The sequence below is a fragment of the Prunus dulcis genome, chromosome 1, assembly GCF_902201215.1.
Source record: "Prunus dulcis chromosome 1, ALMONDv2, whole genome shotgun sequence".
NCBI lineage: Eukaryota > Viridiplantae > Streptophyta > Magnoliopsida > Rosales > Rosaceae > Prunus > Prunus dulcis.
Window position 1 is genome coordinate 4,650,666 of NC_047650.1, and position 12,213 is coordinate 4,662,878.

Consider the following 12,213-nt stretch of genomic DNA (forward strand, 5'->3'; position numbering starts at 1 on the left):
TCAAATTTTCAAACATCACCATTTGGCATTGTCAAATGAATTCAGGTCTTAGCACAACTTGAGAATCCATTTAAGCTTGTTATACAAAACTTGTTTCGAAGGTTAATTATGTTAATGGTTATCAAACGAACCCTCAGTTTCTTTGAGATTAGAAAGGAAAGATGAAGATATTTGGATTGTTGGCTTTAATCATCATACTACAAATTCGATTGAATGCTCAAATCCAATTAAACATAGTGGAATCTCCATTTGGGCCCAACCTGATATTCATCCATGAATCATGGACAATAAAGAGGGCCGAAACTCAAGCAGATTATCGATAAAAAGACTTCCAACATCTTTAATTTTCATTAATGCTTCTAAGTATATTCTTCCACATAGGTCTCCAAAATTTGGATGTACACAATGTGGATTAACAGGGAAAAAAAAAAAAAAAAAGGAGAGAAAAAGTACATATATATTTGGCAAAGAAAGAAACATGATACAACAAGAACAAAAACACACAACCGTGAAGGAAACCTTTGTGTCCAGCATGCATGTGATGGCCTGCGGGAAGAAATCTACAGATAAAGGGAGTTGGCAAACATGATACCTCGCCGAAGGCTTTCACTTGCTCCAGCAAATTTCTCCTCTAAAGCAACTTCTCCTACAGCATGAGCGGCAGTACGCAACTGAAAAAAGGCCAGCCCGTTAAAACCGTAAGATAATTTCTAATGCTATCCCCGTTCTCAAGGAATTAATATATGGGCACATTTCTTGGAAATTAAAGTCGGTATTTCACAAATTTCCATGCGTAACTAATCAAGATGCTACACAGAAAACTAACCCTACCAGTGGTGAAGTTAGCATATACAAAACTTTTACTCGAAGAGCCAGAGCAAGTTAAGCTACACTCCCTTTTCAGTGTTGGCTACCAATTGCGCTGTGAAGAGTTAAACTTCATCATAACCCAGATCACAATAACTATAAATGAAAGCTAATAACCACGCCCAGGTCCTGCCCAAACTCTATTACGCCTGACAGTGAGGTGATCTGAGAAAGGACACAGACAGCTGTAAATAAGGCCACAGCAGTAAACACTTGTACATGTTTTTTTTCTCACCCCTGGACTTACCAAATTTGTCTCATAAAGCCTTGATGATTAACCGAATCTACTGTAGTATCACCAATCGTAAATGTTAGTTTTCCCGGTGTATTATAAATGTTATCTGGGTCAAATAAACTTCCACTCCTTTCAAATGGGTTCTGTAGAAAAAGAGGCCCTTGAATCCTCACAAAACCAAATTATGAGATATGTTGTGCTTCCTGACAAAAGCATTTTCTCAATCAATCAGAAAACTTTAGTACAAACACAAGAGTATTTCAAGCCTCAATTCAAGTTCTTAATTTTTTGTCTTTCTTTTCAAAGCAGAAGCTATATATGAGTATATACCCAAGATACAAAGCGAGATCTACCACCAATTACTACACAAACAAACCCATGAGAGCTCGGAAGACCCCAAACTTACTTGTATGGTTTACCCTAATAACCACAAGATCCTGTTTACAATTGCAATTCTGGGATTTGAAGGAAGGTAGAGACACTACTCAAGTTTTAATCTCTATCAGAAAATAAATAAACAAATAAAAAAGACTTTTATGCGAGGGTGTTCTGGAATCTCATATACATGTAACCAAATATTTACTACTCAAATTTTATGCAAAATTATAGTGGAACATTGCAGTGCACACACTAATAGCTTACTGACTCGGCTATATGTTCCAAAAGACAATCATAAGCATTATAGATATCTAATTCATTCTTTTTCATAGCAATTCAAGTCACGTGCCAAAGATTCCTCAGTGCTGATACCCAATTGAAGAAGAATCTATCATGCAATACATGCATTCCACCACTTTTATGAAACAATTGTTTTCTACCATCATAGTTCTTCATGATCATTTGATGCAAAGGAACTTGAATTGGAAAAATTGAAAACCCTCTAAGTAGGAAGCATGCAATACTTCCTCACACATCACTTTAGGTTACATTTAACAGAACGAAAAAATGAAAGTTAAATACCTGATTCAAAAATTCATCAAGTCTTCTAGCACTTCTAATGATACTACCCTCAAATATATCTGTCATTTGTGTAACATCCGCAAAACTTGCACCCTGATGAAATATTTATTAGAAAAAGAGAAAGGGAAAGAAAAGCAGTCCTTATTAAACAAATTATGGCTTGAAAACAATCAAAGGGTTAGAAGTTGAACCCTCTAATAAAAAAATAAACAAAGTTGAACCGTCCAAGCATTACCACTTCCAATAACCCAATATACTACATTAGACAAACCAGTATAGTCAAAAAAGCCAGAAAATGATTGGACACCAATCATAAAGTAATTCAAACATATCCAATGTATGAGCAACAGACAAATAAAATTATGTTGCACGAGTAAGATGAAGAAACAATCTGTCATTTCTATCTTGTAAAACATTCCCGCCTTTGGGACTTACGGTTTAATATCTATTACCCACATGCAGCATCCCATGGAGGTTGAATCATAAAGAGATTTACTAGACTAAGTTTTCATCATAACAACAACGGTACAAGAGTCACAAGTATAAATAAAATAACCCTTTGTAAAATAATAAAATCAAATAAGAAAACATTTAGTTACCAATTGCTTTCCTGATTAACATTTCAAGCATATCAAAGCATAAATATAAACCCTTCAACTATGATCACCTCAAATGACTTGTTTTAAATCCCAACCCACAATTATACCCATCCCACATTTAGTTATAAGTTTCACTTGATATCTAAATCAATTTGATGTTATTTCTTTGCACCACTTCTATCATCAATTATCGAGGTTACCAACACATAGCCATGAAAGAGAGAATTTCATGCATGGAAGCAACAAATTGTGTCACATAATAACACACTAACCTTCGACCAACAATAAATCACATCCATCAAGTATGGCCTCACTGTTGATTCCACATACTCATCAACGTTCACTTCTAATTTGCATTCATGTTGTATCTGCAGCCATGTAGAGGTATTACTAGCTGTTCATAATAAAATATAGATAAATAATTTACGCATATGACCAGTATGTGAAGCTAAACATTATAACACCTCTGCAATTCTTCTTGCACTCTCTTGGAGTTGTTGTAATGGTCTAGCAAGCTCTGTCCTCAATTGTATCTGCTCATTTGATTTATCGCCTGGAATAAAACAACTTGCAAGAGCCGCAATTTGATGATGATCCAAATCGTTGAACGTACCTGTTCAGCATACAGCATTTATACTTACAGAACGCTGACACAATATTGAAGTGAGGGCTGAACAAAGGTGTTTTAAACTGATGAGTCGACCAGCTTCACTGCCCCAGTGGGCTTAGCTAAGCCCAAAATCAGCTTTATTAGCTTTCAGAAGTTCTCAATCTTATCATATGTTTCTATTGTTATTGCATTGGCCAAATTGTCCAAAAAGAGGCCTCAAGTAATAAAAGCTTTTGCAGGCTGGTGAAAGGAAAAATGCATGGCAACTACCATTAAACATCAGTTCAGTAACAAGGAGTTCATCTCCTGTGTCTATCAAGCAGGCTGCTCGCCCCTTTAACTGGACAACATCCTCAGTATCAATGTGACCAAGCTTCTTCAATACTCGCGAACGGTTCTTGAGTTCATCACGAAACTTTTGAAGCTGCATAATTAATGGAAATCAAATTAACCAAAGAAACAGTTAGGAAAACAGCAGAGTTGAGTAGGTATACTCTTTTACAAATTTTGGTACATGCAACATCAAAGGGTCAGTGTAACATTGAACCCTCATCCCATACGAATCATTACACTCTGTATGGTTCTACCACATGTCAGAACTGCTTGAGACTGGACTGTCCAAACCAGGCATACCTGGGACTCACGCATCTTGGACTTAAGTTGTTGAATTTCATGATCCACCTCTGCTTTCCGTTGATAACATTTAATCTGCTGAACATCTTGAGACTGCAGTGACCAACTAGTAAGAACATTGGATGATAGTGAAGTAAATTCCTAGAAAAATAATTTTTTGTCCAGACAGTACAATGCCTTTGGAATTTGAAATACTTTAAATAATATGACAAACCTTATGCAGCGGATGTGCATATAATTTCTGTTCGAGGGCCTCTATTTGATTAACCAACTCAACAATTTCAGGATCTTCAATGCCCATATCCTAAAATTCAATATAAATTTTGAGAAATATATCACAGAAGAAATATCAAAGGTGGTTTAGTGAAAAAGGTATGACCATTTTTTATTTTTTCACTTTTCAAAATTAAAGGTAAAAATGTTAACAATTAAAAGGTAAGGTACAGGAAACTTTTGTAACAATATGGTAGAAAACAAAAGTCTTTCAGACCCCCAACATACCAAAGACAGTGGATCATTACCTTTACAGGATTCAGCTTTGGAAGGCCTTGTGGAAAACGAGTTCCCAGCTCCTGGACTGCAAGCAGAATACTTTGCCTCGCCTCCAATGGCCGCAAATCAGAAGGAATGGATATTCTGAGTTTGCTTAGAGCAGAAATCAGGGGCAATTGGACAGGGACCTAAACCAGATGGATAGCAATATCAGAAACTCCAGAAAACCAGTTCAACTACTTGAAAACTTAATAAACCGCATCTAAAATTTATAACTTCGTTGCTTCTCGTGCATGAACTTACTACATGCATTTCACCCTTTTCTCCAGGACGAGGAGGGCATGGTTTTGGTTGTGAATTGTTCTCACTTGAACCAGGAGAACAGTGAAGCAAAATATCCACTATATAACCACCACCGCGTGAAGGCAGTGAGCCTAATGTGGATGACGGCTTTTTAACCACATTAACTACAACTCCCCAGCCCCAATCTGTACCACCTTCCCTAATCTTGACCTGCAACAATCAAAACGCCTTCTGAATCAGAACAAGCAAAAACATGACCTGCAACCTTTGGAATATAAAATCAATAGCTGAAGCAACCATTGGCCTTAAGCCAGTCTATATACTATATAATGACAGCTGAACAAAGAAGCTTAAATAGAAGGCACAATATGAAAATTTTATATCAATAAATTATTAGGTAATACATCGATGTGAGAAGAAAAAGGTAAATATTTTCTTATTCTACCTATCAGAATAGCACTTGTACTCAGAAATACATATTTGAGAATTAAAAAGAAATTAGGAGAAAAGAGTAGACCGCATTATCAGTTCCAAAACTATTAAACATCTATAAAAATTAAATTACATACAACCAAGAGACCGCATTATTCAATTTCAATGCTATTAGAAACAACTAGATTATGATCACAATCAAATTTCAACCAGCTTGACCATTCTCGGCACATACCAGGCGACCAGGAAGAAGAAAATATAGAACTCTTTCAGGCCTCGTTATCTCTGTCATCATTTTCTTTTCAAGTTGGGCTATATCAAGTTTTATCTTATGATACTCAGCAACTTCAGCCTGCATATAAAACATTAAACTATAAGTATACAACACAAACAAGAAAAACATATATAATCACAATGGAAAAGACTACCTCTCCTGACGCATCAAGTATTGCCACTTCCTGCTCAAGATTTGAAACCTTTTTCCCTATATCAGGTAAAGCCTAAATAAGAGAGAGAGATCCGAAGTGGTCAGTCACTATGCACCAGGTGGTTGGGTGCAGTACAAATAAAATATGTGATTCAGTAGAAACCTTTTCGTGCTGAAATTGGTGGAATGAATTCTTTATCACGTGTTCAGCTGTGAATTGGCCTTCCGCACGGCTCAGCAAATTTAAAATTGAGTAGTAGCTGAGTCTGAAAGTACTAACTAAAGGAGCTGGTTTACCCAAAACCATGTCCTTGAGTGTGTTCATTTCCATCTGCAAGAAGTAACAATATAAACATTCATTTCATGACCTAAGCTTGTTCTCAAACATCACACTGGGCTGTGATTTTCAAGAAAACAAAAGAACTCTTTTTCTCCTTTCACCCTTTATAAATATGAATTTAGCTCTAAAAATATAAAAGAATAAAACATAACAAAGCAACAAAAAATCTGAAGGTGACTAAATGGAAACTTCAACGTATGGAAGGACTTCTAATGGTTAATGTATAATGATCAATTTCTCAATTTATGAATCAATATAGAAATTAGTGAGTGGGACTTGTATACTACAGAGAGATAAGTAGTGGTGGAATCACCTGCTCATCAATCATTATGATACAAATACCACGATCATCTTTGCCACGACGCCCAGCCCTTCCACTCATCTACAGGAATTTCGATAACTGTTAATAATTGAAAATATATATCACAGCATGCAGCACATACAAATATACAACCATGTCTCTTTCACTTATTGTTTCTTCTAAAGAAAAAAGCAGCGAAATTTTCACTTACCTGAATGTACTCACCAGATCCTATATATCGATGACTATCACCATCCCACTTCTTAACAGCTGTGAAAACAACAGTTTTTGCTGGCATGTTTAATCCCATTGCAAACTGTCACAAACGACAGATATTAATAAGTTAATCAATCTTAACATAGAAACTAAACAAACTACAGCTATAAACCAAAACTTTAGCAAATGACACAGAAAAGCGAGAAAAGAATGCTGAAGAGATGTTCTTACTGTCTCAGTAGCAAAAAGTGCCTTTACAAGGCCTTCCTGGAAAAGAAGTTCAACCAGTTCCTTGATAACAGGAAGAAGGCCAGAATGATGAACAGCAATGCCTCGCTGAAGGAGTGGCAACATTAACTCAATAGCAGGCAACTGCCTGTCTTCCTCGTTTAAGCAGAGCACTGCCTTACGAAAAACATGTTCAACATCATCCTTTTCTTCTTGGGTGTTAAAATCAAGCTTAGACATGGACATCGCATGTTGTTCACACTCTCTTCTACTGAAGCTGAAAATTATAACTGGCTGAAATTTCCGTTCCATTATCATCTGAAATTTGAGGAAGAAAATTGTAACTAAATAAATGAATGAATGTAGGAAGAAAAAAAGGCATATGAATAATGTCAATTGGAGAAGGCACCAATGATGGTAGGTAGATGCATAAACGGGTCAGCCAAAGTGACATGAAGAAATGTAAAATAACATCTCACAGAAAATGTTTAGTACATCATGGCCGAAACAGAAGGAGGACAGTAACTCCTAGCAGAAGTGAGGGAAAACATTAACACCTATTATTTTCAGGAATCTTTCAATCGCCCATTCCAATAGATAAAAGTTTGCAAAGGTAATGCTTGGCAAGGACCTGTCTAAAAGTTCCGCTCCAACAGCCCTTAGACGGCAAGAGTAGACTATTTGCTAACATTACACGTGATAAACCCAACCCTTAGGCAATTTGCCAAACCGGCTACTAAAGAACAAATTTGGCTCTGAAAACCTTTAGTGTTCTACTTTTCATTTCGTTTCTTCTCGCTTTGTTTTTAATAAGTATAACCTTTTGATGTCCTACTTGATATCCTAAATGACCAAATTACTTTTCAGGCAAGCATATTATATTAGACCAGAAAACTGCCACCCAGATTCTCATTTCTATCCACCAGTGAAGATGTGCACTTAAAAGAAACAAACATTGCGTCTTTGCCAAAAATGGTCCAAACTTGCCATAAATAAACAACACCATGCAACTAGTACTAATAAAAGATTAAACGATGTCAGGTCAGAAATTTCCATACTCCTCCATAGTAGCATGTACGAAACCTTTTATTGTTAAAATTGGCCATCCCACCAACATTCATTGACATCAATGAAAGTTTTTTTATATTGCTCACCAAAATAAGATGCATCAGGAAAACCAAACTCTCTCTTGGAAACCGTAGCTTCAAAAGTGAAGAGATTTCTCCAAAAAGAGAAACATACTCGACAAATATCAAGACAAAAATAATAACAATATGAAATGTCATTAAAAAGTTAAATCCACCAACAATGGTGCATTTTCTTGTGCATATAGGATATTGCATTAAATGCATGGCCATACAAAATCCTAAATTATTGGTTAATAGAGCACCATAGGTACCATTACGAATAGAAGTTATGCTGCTAAGAGAAAGGAAAAGTGAAAATGGACTGCAGTACTAGGCCAGCTATGTTTGAACAAATAAGAAAACCCACCCATCAGTATAACATAAGAAGGATGAGCAAAAGTTAAAAATGAAGAGCGCACCTTAACAATTTTGAAGATATCAGAACCCCCAGATGCAGTCCCACCTTTTGCAGTTCTCCCACTTGCCTTGCCATTTGAACTCCTGTGACCATCACTTTTCTGCTTTGAAAAAGTATCATGCAGCTTCACAAAATTTTCCTCCCTGAACTGTTCATTCTCGTCCACCACAAGATACAACCCATTCCCACCCACTGGAAAAACATAATGCTGCAGAGGAGTTGGTCGAAAATCTGTGTACACCACATGGCAAGGCTGTTTGTGCAAATTACAAATCCACTCTGCAAACTCAGTGGCATTGGACATTGTGGCTGAAAGAAAAACCATTTTAACAGCTGGAGGCATAAATATAATACTCTCTTCCCAAACAACCCCTCTTTCGCGATCCTTCATGTAATGAATTTCATCAAAGATAACCCAGGCAACTTCCTTTAAAACCTCCGAACCCCTGTAAAGCATTCCCCTAAGGATCTCAGTTGTCATGACCAAACAACTAGCATTAGGTGAAATTGTAACATCTCCAGTCATCAATCCAACATCTTTAAACTCCTGGCTGAGCTCTCTATACTTCTGATTGCTCAAAGCCTTCAGTGGTGAAGTATATATAACCCTCTGCTTATCTCTAAAAGCCATGGCAATTGCATACTCTGCGACTGCAGTCTTACCTGCTGAAGTATGGGCAGAAACCAAAACCGACTCATTCCGTTCTAAGCATGCCACAGATATCTGCTGAAATGGGTCAAGGGTGAATTCATATATCTTGGCTGCCTTGCCATTATACACAGGATTCGAGAGGGTTCCATGAACCGACTCATCCTTGGTCGAAGTGTACTCACTGGGAACTGCAACCTCATGCACACATGTTCGGGTCAAATGGCGTCGCTTCTGGGGAGATTCATGGATGGGGTTTTCTGTGATCTCTGACGCTTCAGGCTCTTTTCGTTTCGCAACCATTGGAGATTCTTCCATTCCTAAAATTGAATCCACTTTAAGCCAAACTAAACAAAAGTCTCCTATTAATATTGAGTTTTTCTTCTACAAAAATTTGAAAAAGAAAACATAAAGGAAAGTGGTGTTTGTTCACAAAAGAGTAATTTTTTAATAATTGAATATATATATATATATATATACTGTGTCAAATCATCAAGCTACACAATACTTGCATTATAAAATCGTCAAAAATATTCCAGAAATACAAATACAGTATAAATTCATTTAGGAAAACTACTTTGGATTTCAGGTATCAACAGCCAATTCCTAAGGAACCATAAACCTGTGACCAGCGTCAACTATAGAAGATTCAGATTATTTAAACGAGAGAATAAAAGAAGAACAAAGAAACAGAAAACAGAAAAACGTCCTTCAAAATGAATCAACGTTTTGAAATTGGCTTACCTGAAACCGAGCTTTCTCAGCGACCCAAAGCCCTAGCTTGACATAAAGGAGAACAGATTAGGGTTTTATTCGAAGAGCTAATTAGGGTTTTACAGCGGCTATTCGGAGAACCGCCCAATTAGAGGGCCTTATGGAGTTTTTTTTTTTTTCACCGAAGCTATTCAAAATTTACACGAGTTTTTAACCCAAAAATGAAAAAGCGGGAATAACTTCTTTAAAAGAAAATTGGAAAAATTGCTCAAGTTTAAACCTTTGCCGACCTGGCAAAAAAAAAAAAAAAACATTTCGTGACTTTTTAGATTAATCAAAAGGGTTAATTGGTATACCTAACTTTTGATTTACTCGTATTTTTTTAAAAAAATAATAATAAAGGATATGAACTTCTTTTTCTACTAATTTCCCCATTGCCATCTAAATCTGCAACATTTCATCCAATTTGCCGTTAAATATGAGGGCAAAATGTTCATTTTGTATATTAAAATTAAATAAAAACCAAATAATTCAAATAATTCTCTCTCTCTCTCTCTCTCTCTCTCTCTCTCTCTCTCTATGTGTGTGTGTGTGTAGGCTGGGTTCTATGGGTGGGTGGCGGGAGGATTGGTCTGAGGGGGGAGGGTTATGGTCACATGGGGTATGGGTGGAGAAGAAAACCCAAGGAGTATGGGGTGGCGACCTGGGCTCAAGGGTAAAAAAATAGAAGGGATGAGGTGAGGGCAGGGGTCTGTAAGGTGGGGGATTGGAGTATAGGGTGGTGGTCATGGGGAATGGGAGGAGAAGAAAAATCGAGAGGCGAGGGGGGTTGGGTTCGGGGGATGAAAATACCAAAGGGGGAGGTGGGGGATTGGTCTGGGAGTACAGGATGGTGGTCATGGGGGAACGGGAGGAGGAAGGAAGGAGATGGAAGGGGTTGGCATTAGGTTTACTCTTTTTCTTTAATTTTTTTCAAAAAAATAATTTTTTTTAAATGATTTAACTGAAAATTGGATGAAATGTTGAGAATTTAGACGGTAAGGGGGAAATTGGCGGAAAAAAAAAAGAAGTTCATATCCTTAATTTTCTATAAATAAAAAAAAGGATATGGGTGAATCGAAAGCTATGTACAAGTTCAAGCGGCAAATCACCAGTTAACCCTAACCAAAATTATAGTAGTGAAAACATGAATACAAATTGACAACCAAACAAATAAATAATAAAAAACAAAACTACAAAATCAGTTTCACTGCCTACATAGAGTGAACATTAATCCGACTAAATTCAAACCTTAATGATCTTTTGGGTTTAATTTTAAATATTAAAAAAGTCAAACGGTCTCAAACTGCATCGGATCATAATAATTTGGTTCAACTTTGATTTTGAGTTTTTGAAAATCGACCTAAACTGAATCGGACCGATCTATATATTTATGTATTTTTATTTTATTGTACATGTGTAGTTCTCTTTATTGCATACTTAGAGAGAATTGTAACTAATAATTAGATAAGAATGTTAAGTTTTCAGTTTATCTTTAGGTTGTAACTATATTAGTTACTGAACTTTAAAATTTGATAGCATGTTGACCTCTAGGATGGTTTGATTTGATATATTAAAAAATGACAAATATGTAGGAGGTTATGGAATATTATTGTTGTAATTGGGCTAAGAAAGTTGAAAATTGTAAAAAAAAAACATATTGGGCTTAGGCCTAAACCGGCCAAGTCAAACTAAACCAAACCATCAAACATTAGTAAAACCTCTCAAAATATAGGGTCATTTTTAAGTTCATACCCAATTTTAGAGACATTTATGAGTACATAATCAAACTCCCGGAAACCCTACAATTTGTCCCCTCCGTTACACAAATCGTTAATGAATCTGTTAAATGCTGATGTGGCAAATGCGACTCCCAATTTTTCATGACGTGGACTTCCACATGGACGAAAAAATTAATAAAAATTCTTTTGTTGATTAAATTCATTTAAATATATAAAAATATAAAATACAAGTTGCAAAGATGGGAATGTCACTGTTTAAAAACTTAAATTGAAAATGAAAATTCAAAAAAGCCATCTCTCATCCCCCAATGGGATCAAACCAAAAATCCAATCTTGCACAATTGAAAAAGGCATCATAAGCTTCAGCGAGATCTGAAGAACGACGACGAGCTCTGGCAAGGTCTTGAGAATGTCCCTCATGGCGTGTCGTGAAGACCCAACCACCTGGATTTTGTAGATCAAAGATTTCTAAGTCCAATGGAGAGGACGGTGTCGCGCTGTAAGCCGAGGACAATCGATCTGAGAGGGACATCAACAAAAGCGAGATAACCTACGAGCGACAGAGACTCTACAGTTACCAGATGACGTTGTGGATGATGGGTTCCCTACGTCAGAGCCTAGCAAGTTGAGCAGCGCAGGCCGAGTCGCAAGTTAAGCATGTGGAAGTTCCTTCCTTTTATTTGTTTTCTATAAATAAAAAAACAAAGTTCTTGCATTCTTTCACACACACACACACAGACGACGGTTCTGGCGGGGAAGCATTGAGAGGCTGGGTATTTTGGTGGCGGTGTTGGGTCTGGTACGGTAGTAAGTTGGGCTGAGGGGTTGGGAGGAGGAGAGGGACAATGATTTTTCTTTTTCTTTTGATTTTAAATGAAAAT

At 36.7% G+C, this 12,213-nt stretch overlaps 1 protein-coding gene across 2 annotated transcripts; it reads right to left on the bottom strand.

Annotated features, from left to right (window-relative positions):
* Nucleotides 1–326: 326 nt before the first annotated feature.
* Nucleotides 327–9,722, bottom strand: LOC117633670 (DExH-box ATP-dependent RNA helicase DExH10). Of its 2 annotated transcripts, none has more exons than XM_034367349.1 (17): nt 9,582–9,722; nt 8,190–9,157; nt 6,647–6,961; nt 6,411–6,515; nt 6,212–6,280; nt 5,722–5,889; nt 5,560–5,631; nt 5,367–5,483; nt 4,700–4,909; nt 4,426–4,584; nt 4,119–4,208; nt 3,905–3,997; nt 3,542–3,695; nt 3,126–3,274; nt 2,934–3,029; nt 2,063–2,155; nt 327–671 (listed from the first exon to the last, which is right to left on the bottom strand). In XM_034367349.1, exons 2-17 carry the CDS (start codon nt 9,153–9,155, stop codon nt 561–563), a joined length of 2,967 nt encoding a protein of 988 aa, XP_034223240.1. In that variant the 5' UTR covers nt 9,156–9,157; nt 9,582–9,722; the 3' UTR covers nt 327–560. The 2 variants fall into 2 exon arrangements, with proteins under 2 accessions (XP_034223240.1, XP_034223250.1); XM_034367359.1 differs by having other exon boundaries at nt 8,190–9,184.
* Between the last annotated feature and the right edge of the window lie 2,491 nt (nt 9,723–12,213).

Bases quoted from the DNA above. Each gene is read 5' to 3' on its own strand.
- LOC117633670 (XM_034367349.1), bottom strand. From the start codon at position 9,155: ATGGAAGAATCTCCAATGGTTGCGAAACGAAAAGAGCCTGAAGCGTCA. The intron at 5,890-6,211 runs GTGATTCCACCA...TACTTCTTGCAG, and splicing joins TCATAATGATTGATGAGCAG to ATGGAAATGAACACACTCAA. The intron at 3,998-4,118 runs GTTTGTCATATT...TGGTCACTGCAG, and splicing joins ATGCACATCCGCTGCATAAG to TCTCAAGATGTTCAGCAGAT.